Here is a 26,774-nt window from a genome sequence, read left to right on the forward strand (position 1 = left end):
CAGAGAAATGGATATCTTGAGGGCAGTGATCTTGGATGTGCTCGGAGATGGCATAAACCAGCTCTGAGCATATCCAAGATCATTACATTACATTACAGTACCCATCTGTATTACTGAACAGTTGCATGTTTCAACCAGTTGGGCCGGCCGAGAATATTTGAATCGGTTCGTGATTGGGAGATAACAGACTCCAAATTGCATGCACGAGTAGAATCTTTTGCTTGTCATTGGCCATTCTCATTAAGTTGCAGTCATCGCTGGTCATCAAGTTTTCGTGTTTTTTTTTTTTTTTGCAGTTGCACTGAAGTGGGTTGAGCATAGTGAGTTTTAGATCCTCATTCATCTTGCAGTCATGTTACAAGGCTATGCAGATCATTACCGCATGCTTCATCAGTTGTTGTCTTGACACATCGTCTTACATATTTCAATCGGTTTGCAAATGTCCAAGTCCGATTCATGCAATTTATAATCTTGTATGAGCTCTTCGTTGTTGTCGTAGATCTTGACATGTTTCATCATCTCTGACAGTATCTCTGTTTCCTCATTGCGAAATGGAATGTGCAGCGTTATCATCTCGTGCTTATACTCGTTTGAGATCCTGAGCCAAGTCATAGTTTCGATAGCGTATTACGCATGGATACTGTTGTTTCTTGCAGATTTCATTAGTGCTACATGTGTAATTTGCGACAAAGCATGGCAGAGTAACATAATAGTATGGTTGTAACCAGTGCTTTTTTTTCGAACGGTACGGCGTACTGGCACCTTTTACCGGTGACGTGTGACATTTGGAAGCAGTACACGGTACGCACTGTTCGCATTTCTGGCCTTCGGGCAATTTAGGCAATTAGTGCTGCTGCACGAATTTAGAGAGCTAAAGCATTCTACCACTTAGTGGTACCTGGGAAAACCTATCCTACCACCTGTCCCACATACAGAGGAGTAGCGTTAGTCAAGAGTGAGCAGATCAAGGTGTATTCCCAATGGGCTCTGGCCCACCTTCTACTGCAGTGGTGTCCAACCTTTTCCTTTACAGGAGCCATATTCAAAAAAATTCCAAGTTAGATTTCTTTAGTGATTTTAATATCTTGTTGCATGTAAAAGTAAAATTGAAAATATTCAAAAATTTTAAGTACAATACACAATTACATTTACTCAACAAAACATTTAATGAGAATTTTTTTGATAATTAACAAAATTTAAAATGCTGTTTTAGTTCACTTTCCTTGTGGGCCGTAGGTTGGACACCTCTGTGAATCAACTGTAAGCGCCTCGTTAGAAAATTAGAAAAGTGATTTTCTTTTACCCCAACAAATAATCATCTGTTGTTTCGCGGAAGTGCATTATCCACATTTTCTGTAAATTTTCCCTATCTCTGTTTATACGGTCACAGCACCTGAATATTCGAATGACACTGTCATTTTGGACAGTTTCAAAAAAAAAAAAAAGAAAATAAAAAATTCAAATTTAAGAACTAGTGACAATATCAATGACGAGAGAAGGAAAACGGGGACAACAAAGGTATTAAACCTTCTAAACATGAATTGTTGGCATTTGGTGAAAATGAAGTTAGAAAAATATCAATTAGGTTACAGTTAAATGAAAGAGATGCAATTCGTGGATTTCGGGGATACCTAATTGTGATAAGAAGGTTTTGGAAGAATTGAAGCATTTGATGAATGCTCTGAGTACGATGCCAATTTCATCGAGTGAATGTGAACGAGGATTTTCACAAATGAATCTGATCGGCAGCCCAACCAGCACTTCATTGATGACAAAAACAGTTTCTTCACTACTGTTGCTTAAAATTGTCGGCCCACTGCTGACCTTCTTCAGTCCAGCAAAATATGTCAATTCGTAGCTGCTTCGGAAACGTCATTCAGCAACAACACACAAAGAGGAAGAAAAGAAGTCGGCAACTTGCAGCTCTTTAACTTGACAGCTCATATGAAGCACAATTTGAAATTGAGTTAAGAGGACTTAAAAATCGAGAACATGTGGAGTGCAAGACTGCCTTTAAACTGAAATTGAGGATTTGGAGAGGCAAAAGGCTGCCCTTGCAATTCTACACAGATGGACAGCGATAGATGAGTTTAAAATGCAATCCAAATTGTGTTCGATGCGTGGAGCAGTTTACCGAACCCATATATAAATTTGAAAATATTTGTGTTTGGACTTTTCTGTTTTTGGTTCGATGTATTTCTGTGAGCAAATATTTTTGAACATGAACTATATTAAAAAAAAATGAAGAAACCGTCGTCTGAACATTGTGAGCATGTTTAATTACGGATCACCGAAATTAAGCAGCGCTAGGCCTGGTCAGTACTTGGGAGGGTGCGTTTAATTACAACATACTCGAATGATGTTGAGAGACTCGCTCAAGAAGTTCATCAGCAAAAGTCACATTACTTTGTACCTAATTGGATGTTTGTTGCTTTTTTTCAGTATTAATAAATAATATTTCAAAATGTATATTTTTTTAATAAACACCTTCCCATTCTATTCCATTTCTTAAAAAACTCTCAGCTTGAGCTGAGGTGCGGCTCTTCTGATTCTCTCTCTCTTTTTTTAATTAGATCAAAAATGGCTCTTCGCTCAAAAAAGGTTGCCAACCCCTGGCATAGGGTGTCAGATGAGAACTTAATAAAAATTTGGAATATTCTACAAAAACTTTATGAAATTATTTTTTACTAATTTTACTCACATTTTACTTATTTTTTTATATATTTGAATAATAAATTTATGCTTAATAAACTGTTAATATACTTAATTTGTTTTTATTCTAAAAACATTACTACTAAAGTAACAATATCAGGAAAAAAAGATTTTTAGAATACTTTTCATATCCTTTTAATTTTCAATTTTTCCTGATAGCAAAGCTCATTCTTTCAATAAGTACTGGCACCTATTTTTTTACAAAAAAAAGCACTGGTTGTAACAATACAAGTACTTGTATTGTTGCAATCTTACTATTCAACAAATGGCTACAATCAAATGAGTAATTAGGCTATTGGCCTAACCTCTTCCAAACGTTGATTTGGCAGAGTAAGCAGCAGGCATGTGTATCCTATTTATCACTAACATTGATTTGGTGGAGTAAGTAGCAGACGTGAGCATAAATTATATCATTCATAATATGCACAAGTTGAAAACCTGCACACAATATACTACATTTTCATTTTTGGCACTTTCTTTTTTTGCTTAAAAAGAATGAAAGTATTTAAAGAGTTTGTTAAATTAAACTTATCTTATTACTGTGTGAATGTGATAAATGTAGTATTAACATAATAATGATGCTGTCATTTCATAAAATTTATTGTTGCTGTTGAACATGCTGGCATAAAAGTCACTAATTACTACTCCCAACAAGGAAAGGATACAAATAATGTTGAATATTAAAAAGATACAGAGTATGCGTTGAATATTAAAAAGAGCTGAGCATAATGGGTGAATGTAGAAATGAATAGCTAAACACAGTTGTAAAGCATTGCCTAGCTACCTTCAGAGGTTTGTGTTTAAATATGACTAAACATGCCTGCATCAGGAATGATTTCTGTGGAGTTAGCAAATTGCACAATTCACAATTTTTAGAATTTAGTCTCTATTATCCCTTTCTTGAAGCAAAAAATCAAGAGCAATGAGGGTTATCTCTTAATTTATCCTTAAACAGGAGTACTATTGCTGTTGTATTACTGAACATACATAGATTTTTGTAGGTAGGTACTGGTGGGGTGATGAAGGAATATGGAATCTGAATTGGGTCTAAAACTTACTCAGGGACCATATGCTGAAAATCAGGGCTGACTTAAGGCACAATCAACTGGTTCCCCTGAACAGGGTGCAAAATGCCCCAAAAATTCACTGATTTGCTGTAAATTTCAAGTCAGAGAGAGCACACCAAAAAATCTTGCACAGGGCACTGATAGACCTGGGGCCGCTTCTTTGTTTTCAAAGTGTGAGGTGCTCCCCTTGGGGAGATTGCACTTGTCTTTAGGAACTGCATGTTTTTAGGAAGCACTGTTTTAGCATAATATGGGTAAACCATCCCACTAATTAAGGTATGAAACTATTTTTTTTTTTTTTTTTTTTTCATTCTTTGAGAATAAATATACTGAAATACATATTGATTTTATAAAAGTATGTAGACTTGTTGCTAATTTTTGTCAGATTTATTTGCACTTGTTCTGGAAAGTAGGGAGAACACATGAAATTTGGGAAATATTTTAAGGGAGTTTGAGGTATGAGTTTAAATTAAGTTTCATAATTCAACTTTACAGAGTAATCTCAGTGCTAGCTACATATATTTTAATGTTGTCAGTAGTCATGCAAATGGAAAACTTTTAATATTGCATGTCTCACTTTTATTTTCTACATGAAAATTAGTGGAAGCAGTTTTAGCTGGAAATATTTTATCTACTACTTGTGTATTGTGTTAACAAAGCCAGTAGCTATTTTATTTATTTATTATTATTATTATTTATTTTTTTTTTTTCCAATCAAATCTCATTTCTGCTTTATTTCATGCTGCTATAGTTCCATGCTCTGCAGAATTATCCATTGCATTAATGGTATAAATAAATAAAAATATTTCGTATCATGTGAGCTGTACTATAATGATTGATTCAGGATATGAAAACGAGAGGAGTTTATATAAATGTGCCCAAAGCCGAACAATTTCAAACAGCCATAGTTCCTCTAACCATTCAGAATCAGGCACATGTTTTTTACTGTGTTTTAGGTTCTGAATCAATCCTGAAAGTTCAGCACAAATATTATGAAACACTGTATAGTTAATCCAGTAATATATGTTAGGGAGCAGTAACTTACTTAATATATATTACTGTTTTGTCTAATCTAATGTAATTTGCCGTCAGTTAAATGGTTACATGCAAAGTGTTTGAATGTATAACAGAATTTTTTAAAAAGGTTTTATAACTACAAAATAATAAGTGCTTATATGAAAATATAGAGTATTTAAATACAGTATGTTTCTTGATTTTGAAATAGAAAAGAAAGACATTTAAAATAAGAAATCCAGCTGACAGGAAACTGTAAGTGATATACTTACCTTTCAAAAATCCTTTATAAAGTTTATGGATAATCAAGTTTATAATCAGTTCAAAAATTTAACTTAATACATCAGTTAGAACTTTCAGTGCCAAGCTCCAGGTTGTATGAGATCTGTAACAACAGTGTAAGCATTTTCATGCCTAAACACATTATAAAGATTACTCATATGAATTTTTTCTTTTATTTTGGATGACAAATAAGTGGGTTTGTTTTTTATTAAATCAAATTACCTTCAGTATCTTGAAGGAATGCTCAGCTTGCGAACTAGTGTCTTTTCCCACAGTAACGCTCTTCAGTTTATGCAGTTTCTTCTTAAACAAGAGTTCTTAGGCTAAATGTTCTGATGGGACTTATTGATATCATCTAGCTTGAGTTCTCAACCTTTTAACACATCCCACTTATAAATAACATACAATGAAACCTGTTAAGTGGCAGAATTTTATCACTTCCATGCTAAATCCCTCCTATGAACATGTCTAATGTACAGACAACAACAGTTCACTGATTACAGCCAACACTGTAATCAGTCCCCAAATGTTAATGTTACTGTTTAAATCAAAATTACTAAAATTGGGCATACACTCAGTTTTAGCTATTATTCCCCCTTTTAAACACCAACCGGTTTTAAGCACCACATTCTTACTGGTTCCTTGAGGTGATGCATAATACAAGTTTTAGTATATCTATCACATATATGTTTATAAAAATTTACTTTTATCTTGTATATTTAAGATATTTCTTAAACGGCCTTAAAACTATTTTGGACTCGCTGATAAACATTATGCTCATAGAGGTAGCACTTTTTAGCATGTACTCCTCATTTCATGCTTGTATTCAGTTACCTCAGACTATATTTTCTGTTTTCATCCTGCTTTCATCAGAAACTAAGTTCTTATTTGAACTTCATCAGTCGTTATGCATTCACTTGAATTATGGATGAGCAGTCCTAGTTGTAGAACTCCCATAAAACCAAAGTATTGCAACATCCTTGACCCATTAAATTATTTTGTATGAGGATACTTCAGTAAAGATTCATGAATAATAGAAAGATTAAAGCAAGTGCATTTTATTAGCCATTTTCTATATAGACACTAGTCAAAGGCATCTTGTTTTTGACAGTGAAGAATGAACTTCTTTACTGAACTAATTTTTAAATGAAAAATGAAGTAATGTTTTGCAGGATGTCTGGCTGCATTTAAAACCATGATGCAAAAGGACCATAGAAAGAGAAAGAAATTTGAAGGGGAAAAGTGTAAAAGTTTACTTTTTGTCAATGTTCCTCACTGCTTTTACTTGAAAATCACATGTAAATGTGTTAGAAGTTATTTTTGTTGTTTGGCATGATCCTTGATTTCAGAATTAAATTGATGAATCCAATCATTATTCTTAGTTACTAATTACTTTTAGTCGTCATTGCAGTTCTGCTGCGTTTGCGTTTTCTGGAATACTCAAGATCCATTGGGCAGAAACCTTATGCATGAAAAACCGCAAGTGGTTTTTCATGATTTCTAGGGCCAATACTCATGGACCAATTTGAGAATTGTAAGCATAGCAATCTTCCATAACTAATTCCTTCACATTCTCCTCAGTGATAGCAGTTGTTTGGCACTTTGGAATTTCTGCATCATGAACATCAACACTTGAACTACTTTCAACATTGTGTGAAAACAATATAGAATAGGCAGTCCTTTCCCTATACTGTCATCTTATGGACTGTTTTAGGTTTATCCCCTCTGGGTGGGTAAAATCTATACTTCAGTTCCTTCTGCTGTAGGCTTGGTAACAAAATGACAAGGCCTAGAATTTCCAAAATTTTCACTATTGTTATGAGCTAACTGACAAAGAAGAGACTCCTTCCTACAGTTACTGTTTCTAGTAAAGATGGATCTTTGCTGAGCAGCCATCATATATATATATATAAGATCTTAATCAGATTTTTTTTTTTTTTTTTCCCCATCAACTCTTAACTTTGAAATTTTAAGAAAGAAGGATACATTAAACAGTTTTTATTCCTTCCTTTCACTAATACAGTGATATTAAACTTTTTTTTTTTTATTGAAGTAAGCCTTGCAGTTTTCTCTGAGAATATTGTATCCCCCATTATTTTATTTATGAAATTTGTTCCCTAAATACATTTTCAAGATAATACATTGTAATGTCAATGTGAAATGGCAGATTATCCCAGACACATGATCAACACATAAATTTACCATATGGATACTAAAAATTTATAGATAACATTTCTGCAAAGCTTGCTATGTCAATATATACCCCATGAAAGGAGAGGTATGCTTCTTTTTGGTAGGAGGAAGGGTGGGGATTTATGTTATATATTTTGGAACTTATTACCTATATAAATAGGGGGGGGGCGGGGGGCATTTGGAGATAGCATTCTCAGATCACCCGGTTTTTCTGCCTGCTGGATTTTTTCTTAGTATATTACTTTGCTGCCATCCTTTTCAGTCAACCTGTATAGAGTAGATGTAATATATTTGATTTCAAACAATTGAATTTTAATCCCTATTTTAAATTTTGGTTTTTTTTTAAAAAAAAAATTAATTGTTCTTACAGTTTATGCAGTGAAAATAGTGGTCTGTTGGTGTGCCTATTGCAGCACACACACTTAGGTAAGTTTTAAATTACATTTAATTTGATCTGCAGCCTTCAGCCTTGTTATTGATCATCATATTTAAAATCTGAAAGTTAGTTCATCACATTAAGGTAATCAAATTTTATTAGTAAAACTGTTGTCAACCATCATGTTACAAACCTGATTTTGTAACATAATAAAAAAAAACCAGCAGACAGTAGCAAAAAAGTGATTGATATGTAAAAAAAAAAAAAAAGTAAAGTGCAGCCATTATCAACCCACTGCAGGGTGGAAGCCTCCTCAACAATTCATGCTGAGGGAAATGGACCATAATCTGCCACGCTGGTCCAGTGCGGGTTGGCAGATCGACCGTATTCAGCAGTCAGGGGCTTGAACCCCAGTCTACTCAAAGAGCGTGTGCTACTGCACTCCCGCTCCTGCCCACTCGGCTACGGAGGCCTATGATGACAGATTAAATATAATTTAGGTAAATTGTATTTTGCTTTGACAACAGAATGTGTAATAGAAATCATTAGAAAGCCGAGTTAAACTGTAAAATAACTAGATTTATTAGTAAATGGTATAATGCACATTCATCATACTGTACTTGAATCTAAACGAAACATGGAATGAAAAAAAAAAAAAAAAAGTGGAGTCTTGGCACCAGGGTCATTAAATGTGGGAGATACATAAACACATGCTGAGTTGCTTTCTGAAGGAAGTAGGTCTTGTACTCACATCATTAGTTCTCTGGTTCGCTACCAACGTGGCTGAATGCTCAGACATTTTTCTTCTTTGCTTTCCTCAGTTCCATTCTTTATAACAACCTTCCCTTGTATGTATTTCCATAGCTAAAATTGAAACAGCACTTTCCCTGATGATTATTTCTTCTTGGTACAGAATGGACAGTTTGTGCCCGGTCCCTTATAGAAATGGTTACTGTGCAATGGCAGTACTCTTACACATATTACAATGGATAACAAAATATGTGACATAAGCCTTAAATTTCAGTTGATCCATTTGTGCTCCATTTTAATGACAACAATAATTGCACCATTCTGTGACATGACATTATCTGGATTATTTGTGGATTGACAGAATCCTTGAATGCTCAAATTGTGTATTACAGACACCACTTTTATAATCAATAATTTTTTTTTTTAATTTTGAGAATGAAATCCCATCCCCAGTCATACAATTTAACTGTTTTTTTTTTGCATCTGACAGATGCCATGCACTAAAAGTATTTGTTTTTAAAATTACTGGGAGAGTACAAACAACACTTATCCAGCAACAGTAATTTTTGTCCCCACCCAATATGAAGGATGCATAGAGTACAAATTACAGGTAATATAACTGCATATCAATGCATAACATGGCTCTTTTACCTGTAAGCTGTATTCTGGTGAAAAACCGGAAACTGAGCAGTGAAGGGGGAAATAGTTCTGAGAAAAAATGCATGTAGCTCCAAGATATTTTAAACAGTGAAAAATGAGATAAATTGTGTAAATCCTAATAAACAACAGTTTTCAGTTCAACAAAAAAAAGCTAAAATTGAATATTTATTTAAAAAAAAAACTTGTCAGGTGCTGTGTAGAGTAGCTGTATTCCCCTTAGGAACATGAGTGGTTAAAGGTTAAAAGTAAGTAGCACTGCTATTCAGCATATCTTTAAGGAAGTTGAGGTAGCCAGTCAAGTGGAATAGGTAGCATGGCTGACCTGTGGCCACTCCATTGTTTCATAGTGACAATGCCCAACCTTGTTAGACCCTGGTATTGTGTTAAATGTGCTAATTATCCTTGCACAGCCATTCCTTCTGCAGTTTTATGTCATTGTCTGTTAACTCCTTAATGAATATAGGGAAGCAAATCCCTATGTTCATTAAGGAGTTAACATTTGACCTAAATTTGCATCCACAGTAAATTATGGATGCAAATTTAGATCAATCTTCATATGCTTATACATTGTCAAATGGACTATCCCAAGTTCCATACATCATTTACAAATCATCTTCTGTGGTGACATAACAGATAACTCAATGATCTCATATTGCTGGCCTCTGGTTTATGTTCTTCAGTTTGTGGCTTATCTTTTATGCTGCTTGTTGCAAAGAGTTTATACTCCCATTGTAATATCTTCTTTGAAGGAACTTCTTGCCTAAATCATTGCTGGAAATTGACCCGCACCTCTTCTGGTCTTTCCTGTTTGTTGACATTAATGGATCCAGACACTGACAGCAATCCATTGCTGCTTATTACTCATTGTTATATTCACCTAACATGTGACAGTGAAATGAATTTAGATGCTGCACAAAAGTTAGAAGGCTTGTGTTATCATTGTAATATGTGTACAATACTGTATAATTCTGTATACTAGCTATTTCTTCAAGCGGTTACAAAACATTGTAGTCACTCTGAACTTTGAACTCATTCGGAGGAGGATCCATTAAGAATGAACCACAGAGCTTAATTTGTGTGCAAAGAATTAGGGGTCAGGAGGAGGTTTCATTAGTAAGGAAAAGTTTACTAGACTATTTTCCTTACTATTCAAAATAGGAACAGCGAACAATGTGCCTTTTCTAATAACCCAGCTTGTTGACCATTTCAGTCAGTCTTTCAGTGTTGTAGCTCTCAATTTTTAAAACAGTGGTTAATTCTTTTAAAAAATAATGTTCTCCTTATATATAGTTTTTATTTTAGTAAGAAGTGTAAATATCATATATGATAAATTTTTGATATTCATTTGTTATGTTGATATTCACTCATTATGTTGAATTTTTACCTCTCCCAGTATAACTGGGAGGAAATGTCTATCTGGTTGTTCTTTTTCAGGATACTTAGTATTCTAGTTTTTGAGATGCATCCCACAGACCATTCTTTGCAACTTCTCACAGTACTCTGTATCATGTTCTGATTTCCTATCCCAACGGATTTGAAACGGGAAATTAGAACAAGAGCTGGGTTTGTGTAAGCTGAAAGTGAGACAGAAATACCGAATTGTAAAAATGTACTGGCAGTGTGTATACTACGAACTTTGGTATAGTAATGATACGAAGCTTATATAGCATATGAAGAACTAGTTACATGGGGATGTGCATGCTTATAAACAGTTCCTTTTATGTGAAAGAAAGTGACCATCCCATAGCAGCTTTATTTTTGTTTGGCTTTTTAGGTAAGAAAAAGATGCTTGTTCCATTACTTCAAAAATCTGGGTAAAGAATGTCTCATCACTTGTAATTGCTTTCCCACTCAAGGTTTCATCCACAGCAATCATGCTTTTTGCTTTGCTTTGAAGGAAAGCATGATTGTTGCTACTACTTTCATTGAATAGAATGTTCATAATTTTCCTCAGTCATTAGTACAGTGAAATAATACAGATAATCTTCAAAGAATTTGTTGTTACTCGTAGCACACAGCCTGATTGGCACTCTCATTTTATTTACAGGATGAGTGGATTTCTTTAAAAGAACTCATTCCCTTCTCTATTTCTAAAAGTGGTTGAGTCGTCCCAGAGGTAAATACAAACACCAAGTTCTTTAACTGATACATTGATAAGAGCCTTTGTGTGAGAGGTCCCCATATCAGGGTCTGATGCCAATCACATAGTGTGCAGGGTATATTCTTTGTGCTTAATTATTATTCTGATATTTTGCTAAACCTTTGAGGAAGATTTTATATTTTCCATGGCTTTCTCTTAACATCATGTGCAACATTATCCCCAGTGCCATCATGGTATGGTATGCATCCAGGCAAATGCCTAAGGTGTCATTTGAGTGGGGGTGCTTCGCCACTGTGCAGATTATTTAATTTTATGGGTAATCCATGTTCTAATGCTTGATTTGCCTCGGGTGCAAAAATATCTCATGACGGCACTGGTTACCCCCTTTCTGGGGTGTTTTCTCTCTCTCTCTTTCTATTCAAGTTGGTTGTGGTTTTCCCCTGATCTTCACATATCCTATGACTCTGTTTCCTAACTGAAACGTGTCTTTGTGGGAGCCCAAGATATCAAAGTTTTTTGTCAAATTGCTTTATTTTAATTTTATTTCTGTGTTAGTTACCTTCATAATATTTGGTATTGTTTATTTATTTTTTATGATTTATTATTTTATTTTTTTTTTCGCCCAGCATTTATTTCTTTTAATTTAATGTTTTTACCTTATCATAATATCAGCAGTTTCATAGATGAACCTTTTTAATAAAAGATATCAAGTAAAAGATGTATTTGTGTACTCTGCCAGAAGTCCCCTGCACTATGTGCATTGGTTCAGGCACACGAGTATCACTGTCTGTGCACTGTTAGAAGCCAGTAGGGGACTTTCGACATAAGATGGTATTTGGATGCCCCATCAGTAGCCTTTCTGTGCAGAGAACTACATCTTATCTGAACCTCCAAATCCACTATGCCATATTATTCAAGGTTGGAAGAATCAGACAAAAAAAAAAAAGTCTGGACAGCCTTACAAACCCCTTTGTTTGCCTCGTGCATGTCATCCAGAGGAGGAAACATCATAGAGCGGGTCCAAGAAGTCAGGTCAGTGGTACATCAACCATGTGTAAGGAATTGCATGGCCTTTGAAGTTCCATTCCCATTGTTCATGAACTCCAGAATAGTGACTGAAGATGCTATGGAGTAATGAATCTTGCTACATAATCTTTTATTCGGAAGGATATTTGTTTGAGCATGGAGGTTGCTCAGAGTGCATCTATAAGAGTGTATCATCTTGATCATGGTTTGGTGTGGGGCTGTTTCATTTGGCTTGAACTTGGTCCATTAGCGATAGACTTCATTTCATGCCTGTCCTTTTTTGATATCCATTTCCACAAACCAGCTGTTTATGACCCTTGTTGTAGGACATGCAATATTCTTGTGCTGATTCAGTAGAACTGCCACAGTGTAGGTAGCACATAACTGCATCCAGTAAATGTTCAAGTAGGTCAAACGTTTGGATTAGCCAGCTCAGAACACACATCACAGTCACATTGAATGTGTGCAGAATGGATTGACACTGAGCTAGGCCACGGCCAAGGCAGCCTTCTTGCAAATCAGCTGTGGCAGCTGCTTTTCAAGAGGAATGGAGGTGAATTCCAACCAAAAATCTACATAGGAAGTATATCCTGGAGGATTCTAGCTGTTATATAGGCCAGAGATCTGTACAGCAGGTTATTGAGTTTAAAACCCTTTTTTGCAACTACCTGTGTGTGCAAATGTTTTTGATTATACAGTGTCCATCTGAGGCAGGGATTTTCAACCAGTGTTTACACTGATTAGGAAAAACTCCATTGAGTTCAATGTTGGCCACCCTTTAGGTGTATTGCAACTATAGTGTTTCTTAACTTTGAGTGGCAGAAAAGTTGGAATCCCTCTGGTTTAATTTATGCAAAACACTTCAATTTTATAGTTTATTTCTATTATTTATAGTTTTTTTGTTTTCCATGTATACCCCTTCCCACCATAGGTACCCAAGTTTATTATATTTCTTTTGCATTGGTAAAACTGTTTTTGATAATAAAGAGCAGATATGCCACTGAATAAATTTACTGATTATATACTATGTAACAAAAGTTTGTGTATATTCATCTGTTTCTTATATATCATTGGTTTTTCTCTGATATCAATATTTTGGCATCAATTGAAAGTTGTTTTTATGAGGATGAGGGCCTGTAGTATTCTCTCTTTTTTTTCTTTTTTTTTTTTTTTTTTTCTCCCTCTCCTGTTTGCTGGTTTTCAGTTAAAGTAGGTCTCTCCATGATTAAAATCAAACACAGGTAATGCATACAAATTTTTATTTCAATTACTGTGTTGAAATATATTGCAATCCTATAGCATTGTACTGCATGGCGCAAACAAGCCCAACTCTAAAGGTAACCATAACAGTTTTAATGAAAGCTTTACTTTTCATGCATTGCTTGGCTGTTCATTTTGACAAAATTCACAGTATAATGTACATTTGATATTAGAGATCACCCACAAGTAGATGAGAAGCCAGTAAAGCCAGTTTTAAGCTTTAAAACATTTGTCCTGGCATTAGTGGATTCACCTATTCTCGCGATGATATACAATTTAAAAAAAAATAATAATAAATAAAAATATTAGCAACTTAGGCAGAACTATCAATTTCAGTTTTGAAATTTGTTTCCAGTCCACTTTCCAGTGAAGAGTTTCAGAATTGGATGATGAACCTGGTGAAAAGGATAACTGGATTATACTTCAGAAGCCTGTTGAAGTAAAATATATTTCCCTAATCAACAAGAAATGTATAACTTAGTGAGGGACTTGGGTCTAACCAAATCCAGTGCAGAGCTCCAGACATCTCATATTTAAAAGAGTGGGTTCTATTGGATCCCAGCTACAAGGAAATGCAAGCAGAGAAAATCAGGTATGACCAGTATTAAAATGGTACCTCTGTTGATATTTTGAGATGCTGGTGCTCCTTCTGGGTTTGGAATGTGGTTTCTCTGTCTCTAGAATAGCAGGAAAGTATATCAGCACTACAGCAGAAGAGACTGGTATGCCAGAATTGAGTTGCAGTCTGGTGCATCCAGTGCAGTAAATAAACAATCCCTTAATTCCAAGAAAGTCTTGTTGCTTGAGAGACAGAGTGAAACAAACAGTCTCATCCCTGAGAATCAGGACAAGAGCCTAATTCTCAAATATGCTTTGAAATCTCTTTCTTAAAATATGCTACTTGGTTTCTGCTCCCTTGAGCCACCCAGATACACAACTCTGAATGGCTAGCTTTCATTGTTCCTATTAGTCTCTTCATCTGGAATCATAGGCCTCCGTAGCCAGGTGGGCAGGAGCAGCAGTGCGTAGCACATGCTTCTTGATCAGACCGGGGTTCGAGCCCGTGACCACCAAATAAGGAGGATGCGGAAAGGTCAGGAAATGACCACCGCATATCCCCGGAGCAATATCGCCTTAGTTGCTAATGCTCCTAAAAACCAAACAACATCATAATTTGGGATGTTCCAGTATCATTCTGGAACATCCCAAACTGTGGTTTTAGTATCAGTCCTTTATCAGATACAGTGCAACTATTAGTGTTTGGTGACAACTTGGATATGATTTAATAAGCAACATTCACTTGATTTTTTAGATTGTTGAATGACAGACAGGTATTCTCTTCTTGTTATTGTTCAGTATAGGCTTCAGTATTTCAAACCAGTTTTGGTGCAACATTTAATAAATAAAAGTTGGTGACTGTCTCTAAAGCCTTTTAGTGTATAATTTACTACTTTTTCATGTCTTATTTTTTTCTTTTTTTTTTTTTTTTTACTTTTGGTATTTGCAAGTAAAAAAATGGACTTACTATGTTTTGGCATAATAATACTGGTTTTTCAGTTGCTTTAGTTTTTTAATTATGCAACTTTAGAAATATTTCAAAATGTATAAAATATTTTATATACTATTACCCATAACATAATTTTGTCTTTTCTCTTCATTTTTTTGCATTCAGACCTGATGTTTAATTTTATTTTACCTGGTTAGTCTTTTGTTAAGTTCTCTAAGACTTGCCATTTAATTTTGCTAGAAAATTGTCATAATACAGTTTTCAGTAATATCATGAAGTGAACGAAAGGGCTGTCTCGAGATTATTCTTGGAGTGGGCACCTAATATCAGGTATACTTATATTTCCAATCAATTTGCTGCTTTCTTAATATAACTATTGATGAGAGCGATATTCAAGATTTCCTTGGTTGTGCAGTTAAAAGACTTCTCGACCTGGTCTTGATGATAGCCCATAAATCTTCAACAGACTTAACATGTTGAAGTGCAGCAAGTTCCCCTGACCAACTGAGAACTGTGATGTGTGGCATGGCACAAAGTCATGCAGAAATTCTGTTTTCATTTGATAAACGTTGCCAGAGTGTAGGTGCCATTTTGCTTCAGAAAACTCTGCTCTTCTTATCACTGTTCATCATTTCTTCAACAGAAAAACAACCTTTGGTTATTTCAGTGACTGGATGTGCCCTGAACTCATCTGGGCTTCTGCTCACAGTACCAAGCAAATTCACACAATTGCTGCACTAAAGTGTCAGTTATTGGTGACTTATTAATCCTGTTTGTGGATATCAGTAGACGATCCCATGGCCTTACAACAGATTTCCATATGCCATAGATTAATTTCAGTAATGTTATAATACCTAAAGTAATGTATTAGATATTCCCATCAAAGTGGTTGAAGCACACTTAAACTGGCCCAGAGCCGAAATCTCCACTCTGCACAACCAGCTTCGATGTGCTGCTTAGGCACCACAGACAGTTACAAACTTCATTTGCCAATTCTTAGATGGTTTTCCAGATTCGCCCATCTTCCTAAAATAGCTGAAAAAAAGGATTTTCAAATGTAGAGAGATTTCTTCCAATGTAAAAACAATTTGTTGCTGTTTTGCTATCTTTCCATATACAATTTTTGTCTACACACCTTAGCTATAGCCACATTCGCCCATACCTTTATTCTTTTTCTTATTTTTATAGTTCTGTGTGGTTATCTTTTGTTTCTGAAGCCTCTATTTGTACAATTCGATAATTGTAGATTTCTTAAAATACCATTTATAACTGACTTAATATGATAGCATAGCTTAATTTATTATGGTACTCACCTTTTTTTATAATCTGCAATTGATGTTTGAATAGGGTGGATGATAATTTTAATTTAAATTGGAAGTAAGTAAGTTGGGGTTTAAAACAAAAGTTAAAATATGTGCAAGGAAGTAAAAGTGCACATCTTCGTCCTTGGTTGTCAATATTAAAGTTTAAAATAAATGGTTAATACTGGAGGCCAATAGCCATAACAAGTGGCTTTCATTATCCACGTCTTCAGTTGGCAATGATGGGTTGAGAGTGAACGCGTGTATTTAAGAAAGCTAAGTTCCCATGATGCTCCTGGTTACATGTGGAAATCTCAGGTGCATGAGATTCCAAGCAGGTGCAATGTTGTAAGGTAGTTTGGTGTTTAATACTTGGGAGATTGGAATGGCAGTGGAACCGTTCTATGACTAGGACTTCATATTGGAAAATTTTAAAACTGGATTTTAATTTGATAATGGGAATGGCTGAGTCTACTAAGGGGGTGTGATTGTGAGATTGAACATGTGATGCTAGTTCTGTGTTGGTTTGGCCTGTCTTAAAACTATTGTAGTGGTAGTACGTGCATGTGCTAAATTAAGCTATGCTATCATATTAAGCCTCTATTTGTATTAATTTTTCTCTATATCCATTTTACTGCATATTTTTATCATTGTTTACATCTCGTTTTATTCCATCACATATATCAGCATTTCTCGAACGGTGTTCCGTGAAAAATCATAATTAATAATTAAAAAAATAAAATAAACTTATTAAAATAAATGACCATGGATTTGTGGTTGAAAAAAGGAACTTTAAAATGAGAAGCAAGCAAAGTACTTCTAGTAATGCAACGGTGGTCAATGAAAACGAACACAATGTTGTCGCACTTCAAAGTGAAGATGACCAGTCACAGCCTTTTGTTCCCCAAAATATCTAAAGTAAAAAAACAGTAACCAACTAATAAAATACCGAAATAAAAGTATGATGACAGTTATTTGAATTTCGGCTTTACATGTGTTGGAAATAGATTCTCTTGATGCACAGCACGTCGTATGTAATAACATATTACAAACAGTTCTTTGGCTCCTGCTAAACTTGTTTTGTAAGTGTTCCGTGACTAAAAAAAAGTTTGGGAAACGCTGACATGTATAACCCGGTTTGATTTTGTTTTTTGTTTTCTATATGTCCCTATAAATTCGGAGGTAATTGGATTAAAATTGTGTTTATTTCAAATTCATTTACATGCTCGGTTGCATTCCTTCATAGACTGTTGAGCATTACGGCAGTCATTTCTCTCAAGATATTTTAAATTTAAGAGTGTGCAACAACAGCTACAAAATTAACTTTGCCAACATTGTTCTTGTGTTAAATGAGCAATTTTAGATTATCACAATGATAGTTTATCAGATATATTTTGATATTCTTTTAACGTAATATAATTGATTTTTTATAAAAGCATAAGAACTCACACTATTTAAATTAAAAACCAGATTTTTTTATTGTTAGCACGTTTCTAATATAACATGTACTATACTTAGTATTATATTCTTCTTTTCTTTCCTTCCCCCTCCGTTAAAGGATCAACCTGAGCTCCTTGTAGGGATGAAAGATAAAAAAGGCAAGAAAGAAAAGAAAGAAACAGGTGATACCAAAGAAACACAAGAAACAAAAGAAATTTCAGCTGAAATTGAAGCTGGTACTTAGGATTGTTATATGGTAAGCCCGACAACTGATATATCCAGAATAAACAAAGACAACAACAAAAAATGATAAATAATTTTTTAAAAAAATAATAGTTTTAGCCTTGTTTAAAAAAACCAAAAATTGTGTATATGGTGTTAAGTCAGCCAAGAAGACTGTCAGAGAACTGTATCTTTAAAAGAAAATTGGGTAAAAATTCAATCTTGAGTACCACTGCATACTTCAACTAAAAGTCAGGTGATTGGCAGGTACCATGCACTGTTTTCCTGCACCCCTTGTTCTCCTAGGTTGACATGCCTAGGGTGTTTATCCCCACCACTTGCCGTTGTTTTCCGATTTTAAAACAGCTGGATGGGGGAGATACACATCCTACCTAAGCTAAGCAGCCCCCTCCTCGACAACACAAAACAATCAGAAACAAAATGCATTCACAATAATCACAGAACTCTACCGTACAATTGCTCCTTTCTACGACCATGCCCACTACATGGAGACAAGTGGTCAAATAATAATTTTAGCCGAAAATTGTTATATTACCCAGGAAAATTTATGCTTTTGATAATGCATAATGCAGCTGCAAGCACTACAGTTAATAGTGGGCCATGCTTCTTTTGTGTGTGTGTGTGTGTGTGTGTGTTATGGATTCAATCTCAGCGTGTGTGGCCTTCTGTGACATAGCGATTTCACCACTTAACTCATTTAGGGAGGATTGGGTTTGATTCCTGTTAATGACTGGCAAAATTTCTGAAGTTCTCTTTGGTCAAGGCTGTAGTTATCTAATCTTAGGCAGAGGGTTCCCCATGAGTTATTCTGGATTTTTCAGCCTGTTAACACACTGAAAAAGACATAATACACAATGGCACAATATGGTCTAAGTTGCTGATATGCCTAAAACCAAACAGCAACAGTATCAATGTGACCACGGAGATAAATCTGGAAGCAACCAATAAATGTCAGGAAAAGGAAGTGCCACAAAGGGGGTGGTTTGGTTTAGGCAAGCATAATGTGTTGCAATGCATATATGGAGCTGAACATCCATGAGAGAAAACTGACCATCGTGGCGTACACGGACAAAAGTCTTGAACACATCGGTAGTTCCAGTTCATTTAATGTGCAATTATATTCCAAAACTGTAGGTGACTTCCTCAGGGTAAGCATGATACTGAATTCTGTAGACCTGACGTGAGTCCTTTAGCATGTATGGGATAAGAAATTTAAAGCCATCAGTCTTGTAAGCACATTAAGAACTGCTCTTCTGTATTTCGGTATTAGCATGAGAGCTAGTGTTGCTTGATCAATCAGGGGTAAGCATAACTACTTTTGGTATGCATGGGCCAACGTGCACATTTCAGAAATTATTTGTGTTACTCAAAATTTCACACATAGTACCATTGCATGATAGCATAATAAACTTGTATAAATTATTTTGCAAACTATTGCACTTTTATTATCATTTATACTGATATATTTGTTTGGGTTACAGTTAACATTTAACACTTTGAAACAGTCTAATTAATGGTGGGCTCAAATTCTGGTAATTTCACTGCGGTATTCAACAGTTGTTTGAAGATGAAGTGCAATAGGTAGTTGACACTCCCTCTGGTGGATGTGTTAGTGTAAAAAGTATATTAAAAGATTATCTATTAAAATAATATAAAATTAAATTAAAACATCCCATCTCCGCCTTGTAGCAAAATTCTGTATGGGTGCCTATAAATGACAAGTCGTAAACTCACCAGAACAAAATGAATGTGTAAGGAAAGAATAAATAACTCATTGAAATCATAGGAATTTAATACCACGAATAAAGGGTTACATCACGATTAATGGGGGATGTTGTATAGCAGTGAGCTCCCCTCGCTGCTATACAACTCTCAAAATGAATCATCATGCTGCCAGCAAGGTTATTCAAGAGGTCAGTAAGTAGCAAATCCCATTACTCATTGCAGGCAGATTTTAACTCATTTGGAAAAGTCATTATCCTTCCCCAAGGGATGGATAATGACTTGCAAATTGCCTGCCACTGTTCGTGGCAGGTCACTCCATTCTCTGGATACCTTTGCTTTCCAGAAAGTCATCAATCTGTGAGGAAACGTTATTGTCTAGGAAAACAGAATTGAAACCAATTTACCCTAAACAATCACAGATTTCGTGTCTACAGCACATATCATCAAGCAGTTTTTAGATGATACCTCTCCACACCATTATTATCACCAGAGCAGTGTTGATTGAAGCCCAGAAGTGGCCACATCCAGGCACCAGACATAAAAAGCAAAATGGATATATTATTACAAGGACCTTTTCATGTACTGGGGTGGGGGGGCAATATTCTTTGTTGCATCTGGATGCTTAAAAACCCTTGACACTGCCCTGATTTTCTAAAATCCAAAACTACCATTTTACAGTATGCTGGAGGGATGATGTTGCACACCATGTTCTTTTTGCTCTGTAATCCATGATAAATAGGTTTTTGGATTACAAGAACATAAATTGCAGGTTTCCTAGCACAGAGTCCACTTTGTTTAGGCCTGTGAGACAGATACCATCCTCTCTGATAGTATAGTGGTTTCATCACTTGTTCAGAAAAATGTCTGGGTTCAAGTCCCATTTGCAGACTGGGGGAAGTTCTATAGACATCTTATCTTTAACTGTAGTTAGCTGATCTCAGGGTGGAGGAAGTATGTTACTCTGGGTTTTCAGCCTGCACAACATGCAAATTGGCTTACAAGCACACTTGTACAAACATAATACACAATAGTGTAATATAGACTAAGTTGCTGATGCACTTTAAAAAACAAAAAAAAAAAAAAAAACTATATATCTTGATACAGTATAGCCTGCACTCAATGCAAGTTAACATATAGATATTTTTCTCTGCATTTTGCAGATACCAGTTATCTTTCAATTATTCTTGTCCTCTAGAATTTGTTTCCAATAGCCTTTCACTATAATAAATAACACTTTCAAACACATCAAAGAACCCAATGACTTTCATATATGGTTAGCCTAACTCCAGCTCTGTATTGCACCTGATGACAATCAGCTCTGCTGATAGTCATCAGGTGCTACCTTCTCTCACCTAGCAGGAATAAATTGAAAAATATCACTTAAGCTTATTTATAGATGTGCGAAATTTGCCTGCATATTTCCAGCGTTATTTGTGATATGTCAGTGAAGGAAGATGTAGATATATGAATATCAAGCAATGTATAGAATTAGCCCTTATTATTCAATATGTCATTTAAATGGCATATTGCCTTCAATACGAATACGGAGTACAGATAAACATTTCAACTGTTATTGGTTACAATATCAGTTTGAACTTTAAATTTAAAATAATGATAAAACTTTACATTCTGCCTTAGTTATTAAATCCTAGTTATTAATGCAGATTCGTTACGATACCTTTGGTTAAGATCATTATTATCAAAATATAACAGATCTTACTAGAATATTGCCCTCTATGACAATATGGCAAATTTTTCTGACACTGTTGTTTGGTTTTTAGGAGCACTTAGCAACTAAGGCCATATTTGCTCCGGGAATATGCGGTGGTCATTCCCTTGACCTTTCCACATCCTCCATATTTGGTGGTGACAGGCTCGAACCCCGGTCTAATCAAGAAGCGTGTGTTACGCACTGCTGCTCCTTCCCACCTGGCTAGAGGTGACTTTTTCTGACACTTGGATAGGCCTTGACTCAAGTACTGTTGGAGATTGGAGAAGTTTTTAAAGTCCTGTTCTTTTGTGACTATAGTTAGTCAATCTCTTGAGAGGAGTAGGTGTTCTCTCTCAGAGTCATGCAGGTTTTTAAGTCCACAAAACAATGCGAATGGGCCTGGAAACAGTATTATGTCTGTAACATCATGTCCGGATATAATAATATACTGGTGTAATGTTGTCTAAGGTGCTGATGGTATGATCTGATATCATCAACATCATATTTTTGGGATCGAGGCTATTGGCTGTATCTCTGTATTTCCAAAACTCTTCGTAGCAGATTAGTTTTTGAAATAATTTAACTTCTTTAGTGGTTAAAATTTTGTGAACAGTTTAATTTCTGCAATATTTTATTAACATAAATTCTGTAATATATTACAAATTTAAACCTTGTGGTTAATTCTAATGGTCAACTCTCAGACCCAATTAACACCAATAAAGGAGTCAAACAAGGATGTGGGCTATCACCAAATTTATTTAATATCTACATCAATAAAATTTTTAAAGAATGAAAACACAATTAACAACGGAATACAGTTGAACAACAGGAATAAAATCCAAACTATATTAGATGCTGATGATCAAGGTATAATTGCAAAATCCAAAGATGAACTACAGATAGCAGCAAATGAACTGAATAAAATAGGTAAAAAGTACGAGATGAAAATCTCCACCTCAAAAACAAAATCAGTGGATTATGTGGAAAAAACATACAAAGAATCAAAATTGTTATTGATGACAAAATAATAGAGCAAATATCTGACTTCACCTATTTGGGAAATTTAATATCAAATGAAGCAAAAGACATCCACACTAAACTACAAAAATATAATAAAATGAACAGAACGATTAAACACCACTTTGGAAAACATGACAACTAAAACAAAATTTCGACTGCACAACGTCACTTCAAAATCAGCCCTCTTCTACAGCTGTGAGACTTGGGTCATAAATAAGAAAGATGCACACTAACTAGAAGCAGCACAAATGAGATTTTTAAGACCATTATTCGGCTTTACAAGACTAGACAATCAAAGAAATTAAAAGTAGATAACATAAAAGGGTATCAGAAAAAATGGATCAACCACCTAGAAAGAATGAACCCAGACCGGATTCCAAAATTAGCCTTTAACTACAAACCTACAGGCAAGAGAGATGTGGGTTGACCAAGACAATGATGGTAAGATCAAGATCTACAATGGAACAGGTCTTAAACGACCTAAGCCGGACCAAGTTCATGATGATGGTGAAATCTTGTAATCTTTCTGAAGTTCAAATTTTACTTAAATAATGGTTGAAGTATCTTGTCACCTACAAGTGATTTGGGTCCCAGAAAAGAATAGTAGAGTGCACACTGCTCTCGAAGGTGATCTAGTTTTATTGAGAGACTGTATTGTTGGAGAAATGGATAACATTTTTTGTAATAAAGATAGGTGGTCCAGGACCAGTGTTTGCCAGGAGTTACCAACAGACTGTCAGATTTTAAGGGAGGTAAAGAGAGCATTATTATTCATGTGGGGGACTTAACGATATTAAACTTACACAACCTGACCATCTGTTGGATAAATATAGGACTGTGCTGAAAAAATGCCACGAGTTCGGTGAGAATGTATTCTGCCCAGACACAACAGGGATTATATGCTGTGAAAGCCTTGTGGATTAACTCAAGATTTGAAGGAATCTGCATGGCTCTGATTGGGCGGGGGGATTTATCAGCATGGTCCATGTTTGTAAGTAGAAGGAATTTATTTTGTAGAGATGGTACTCATTTGAATCAGTTGGGTGCAAGGATTTTTGCCACTATCATTGAGGATACCCTACTGGTTCAGGGGAATGAAGAGTAATTTAAAACTGTGTTTATCTGATGATATTGTTTAAGGTATTGCTTGCACTCGCTTCGTGAATTCTTGTTTGTTGCCACATCAGTCTATGTTTATAAGATATTCTGAGGGTAGCAACATTTCAAATGAGTAGAAAGCTAAAGCTGGGAAAACAATGCTAAATAACTTCAAGGGGAAGAAATTTGGGATGACAAGTTCCACTAAATTATGTATACAGTAATACCCCGAAGTTACGCGATAGGTGTGTCCGACGAAAATCGCGTAAGTCGAATTCGCGTAAGTCGGGGTACAACTTTGCATATAAATACATATAAATTTTACTGAATTGGGACCAAGGACTAACAAAAACACTAGTTTAGAAGAAAAATATTAATAAAATTGCAGTTCTTTATACATATTAATACAAAATATGTATTAAAAAAACAAATGACTTACGTTAAAAAGTTATTTCGATATCGATGGCTTCATAAAATCTAACAAATTCGTCTGATGACATAGCGCCTTCTTTTTTCACGCAGAATTTCTTCGTAGCAAGCTAATAATTTTTTTCTTCCTTGCTTTGTAGCTATAACGCGTTCTTCGTTGGAGTCTATGTTTTTTAAAATTTTTAAGCCCTTTACAATTGAGCCCTTTTCAATTTTCAAACTGTCAAGTTTGCAATTGTCATGTGCTTTTCGCCGTTGCTTCATTTAGGCCTGTAGCACGTGCAATATCACATGGTCTTTCATTTCGCTCAAAGCGTTTCACAATTTCATATTTTTTCTCTATCGACAGAGGTGGACTGGCCATAAGCCTTACCGGGGAAACCCCGGTGGGCCAGTGTGATTTTGGCCATAAACATAGTATGAGGCCACTATAAATTTTCCCGGGTAAGAATTTTTGACCCAGTCCGCCTCTGTTTATCGATAATTGCTTTTCTTTTTCTCTCTTTCTCTGAATCTGCAGTGTCTTCACCAGGACGCTTCCTTTTCACACCTTTTAATTAAGTATTTTACTCATTTTTAGGGAATAAAGCACAATTACAAAACGAGGAGGCACGCTTGATACGCATAAACAAAGCTGCGCGCATGTAGCAACTGAATAAACAACACCATAAAGGCAGAGATACATTATTAACACCTCACATTTCTAGGGGTTACTACCATAAAACAATAAAAATCCAGTTGCGTTTCTGCTAGTGAAATCTGTTATAAACTGGTAGTAAACTCGATCTAATTGCATACCGATAGCTGGAATTGTGTTGGTTTTTACGTTATTATGGTGAAATGTGTTTCCCCTTCACTGATTAAAAAACATAAAAGCAGCAAAGTTGAATTTTGTTCATCTTTCGCTCTCATTCTCCGCCGTCGCACCGTATATCGATAACATATGAAAAACGACCTTGAAGATAGTGGGCGGCAGCGTTGCCAAACGAAAAAATCAAGAACCGCGTAACTCCGAGTTCACGTAAGTCGGGGTATTACTGTACTGTATTTAGGGAAGACAGACAGAGGGAGGTGGAGGGGTGATGCTATTCAAAAGCAACCTGAGTGTGAAAAGAACTTTCGTTGAGTCGGAAGCAAAGGTATAATGAGAGTGGGAGCAATCTACAGACCAGATTATGAAACTCAGATGGAATGGTTAACTTCAGAAGAGGGAACTTTAGTAGTTTAAGGTGCTATATGGCATCTATGAATTGGATGGTTTACCAGGGAGGGTGAATTTGTTTGAATTATGGAATACTTTTAAAGCAAAATTCACAGAAGCCATACATACAATTAAGGAAATATTGCAGGAGGAGGATGCTGAAATAGATGACTGGTCAAATAGAGCAGAAAAGGAAAGTTACAGTTAAGAGAATAGTGATGAAAAATAATAGAACCCACAACAGCTACAAGCTGATTCGTAATAGTACCACAAATAAGGTTAGAGAGGCCAAGGCCGAGAAAGCATTGGCTAAGTGAACAAAGAATTGGCACAAGGAATTTTTAATGTATGTGAATACAAGAAAAAAGCAAATCTGATTGGGCCCTGTGCACCCAGCTGAAGTTGAATTGAATAGGTACTTTGCAATAGGTCTTTATATAGATCTTTGCAATAGGTCTTTATTGACGAAATACCTTTCATACTGAAAAAAGGCTGAGCTATACGAAATTAGTGATTTCATAATAGATTATTGTTTATTAGAAAATCTTTTGAGCATAAAGGCAAGTAAGGCTCTTGGAGTTGATGGCAATACACAGTAGTTTTGAGAAAGTCACCACGGAGTGTATTCAGCCATTGAAGTTAATTATGAGGGTATCTTTGGATTGGAGAAGTGCCAAAGTATTGATAATACATAAAAGTGGTTCTAAGAAGTTGGTATCTACTGGTAGCCTGACTTCAGTGATAGGAAGAATCTTAGAGGAAATAATGATGAGAGAGTGCAATCCAGGGACATTTCGATAGATATCATTAACTGAGAGTAGGCTATTTTGACACAGTTACTCATGAGCTGGTTTTGGGAAACAATTTTGGCATAGTTTATTTGGATTTTAGCAAAGCATCTGACTCTGTATATAAGCTTGAAATTACTGGTAAAATTCTAAGTTGGACTACTGGGTGGCTGCAGGGCAGAAGGCAGAGGGTTGTGATTATTGGATATTTTTCAGATTGGTATAACGTCAGGAGTGGGGTCACTCAAGTATCGATTCTTGGACCACTGTTGTTCCTCGATGAAGGTGTGGTGTTAAAATTTTCAGTTGACAACTCTGCCAGATTGGCAGGGTTGTTAATGATCAGTGCCAAGCAGTGCTCCTTCTGGATGACTTGAACAGACCTCAAAGATGGTCAGAGAAGTGGCAGCTATGTTTGAATACTGCTAAATGCAAAGTCTTCTTAGGGAATAGCAATATCCTGCATAGCACTGATAATTGGTACTATTCCGTGTTATGTGAAACCATGCTGACAGGTATAATTATAATGGGTTTTAATTGAATGCATACCAGAGAAAACAGTCTATAAACAAATTATAATAAACCTATAGCCAATTAAAAGGATTTCATATAAAAAATATTGCAAAAATTTAATTAATGACAAGGTAACATCATCAGAGATGAAAAAAAAAAAAGCTTTGTTTATTTAGGTATTTCAATAATGAAGTCTGGTGAAATCGTCTCTTTTTCTCAGCATACAAGTCTTTGCAGCATCAATGGCAAATTTTACGTTCAACATTCGGATCTCCATTCATAATCGCCTCGCACGCCATGTCAAATCCCCCGAAAAACTTTCTCCAATTCTTCTGTTGAAAATTGTTTGAACTTGAT

General features: G+C 35.4%; 1 protein-coding gene across 2 annotated transcripts in view; it reads left to right on the top strand.

Moving 5' to 3' along the window:
• LOC150081361 (splicing factor, proline- and glutamine-rich-like) overlaps positions 1–26,774 on the top strand; it is a 266,228-nt gene that overhangs the window by 238,377 nt on the left and 1,077 nt on the right. Inside the window, exons 8-9 of one of the 2 annotated variants that reach the window (XM_090379725.1) lie at positions 7,639–7,694; positions 17,808–17,927. In XM_090379725.1, the coding sequence (XP_090235851.1) occupies positions 7,639–7,650 (12 nt within the window). In that variant the 3' untranslated portion in view covers positions 7,651–7,694; positions 17,808–17,927. Of the gene's footprint in view, positions 1–7,638; positions 7,695–17,807; positions 17,946–26,774 lie in introns of those variants that run through there. The other variant, XM_090379723.1, reaches the window with a different exon arrangement.

This window comes from Mastigoproctus giganteus, chromosome 8, assembly GCF_048544385.1.
Source record: "Mastigoproctus giganteus isolate SK-2022 chromosome 8, ASM4854438v1, whole genome shotgun sequence".
NCBI classification, from domain to species: domain Eukaryota; kingdom Metazoa; phylum Arthropoda; class Arachnida; order Uropygi; family Thelyphonidae; genus Mastigoproctus; species Mastigoproctus giganteus.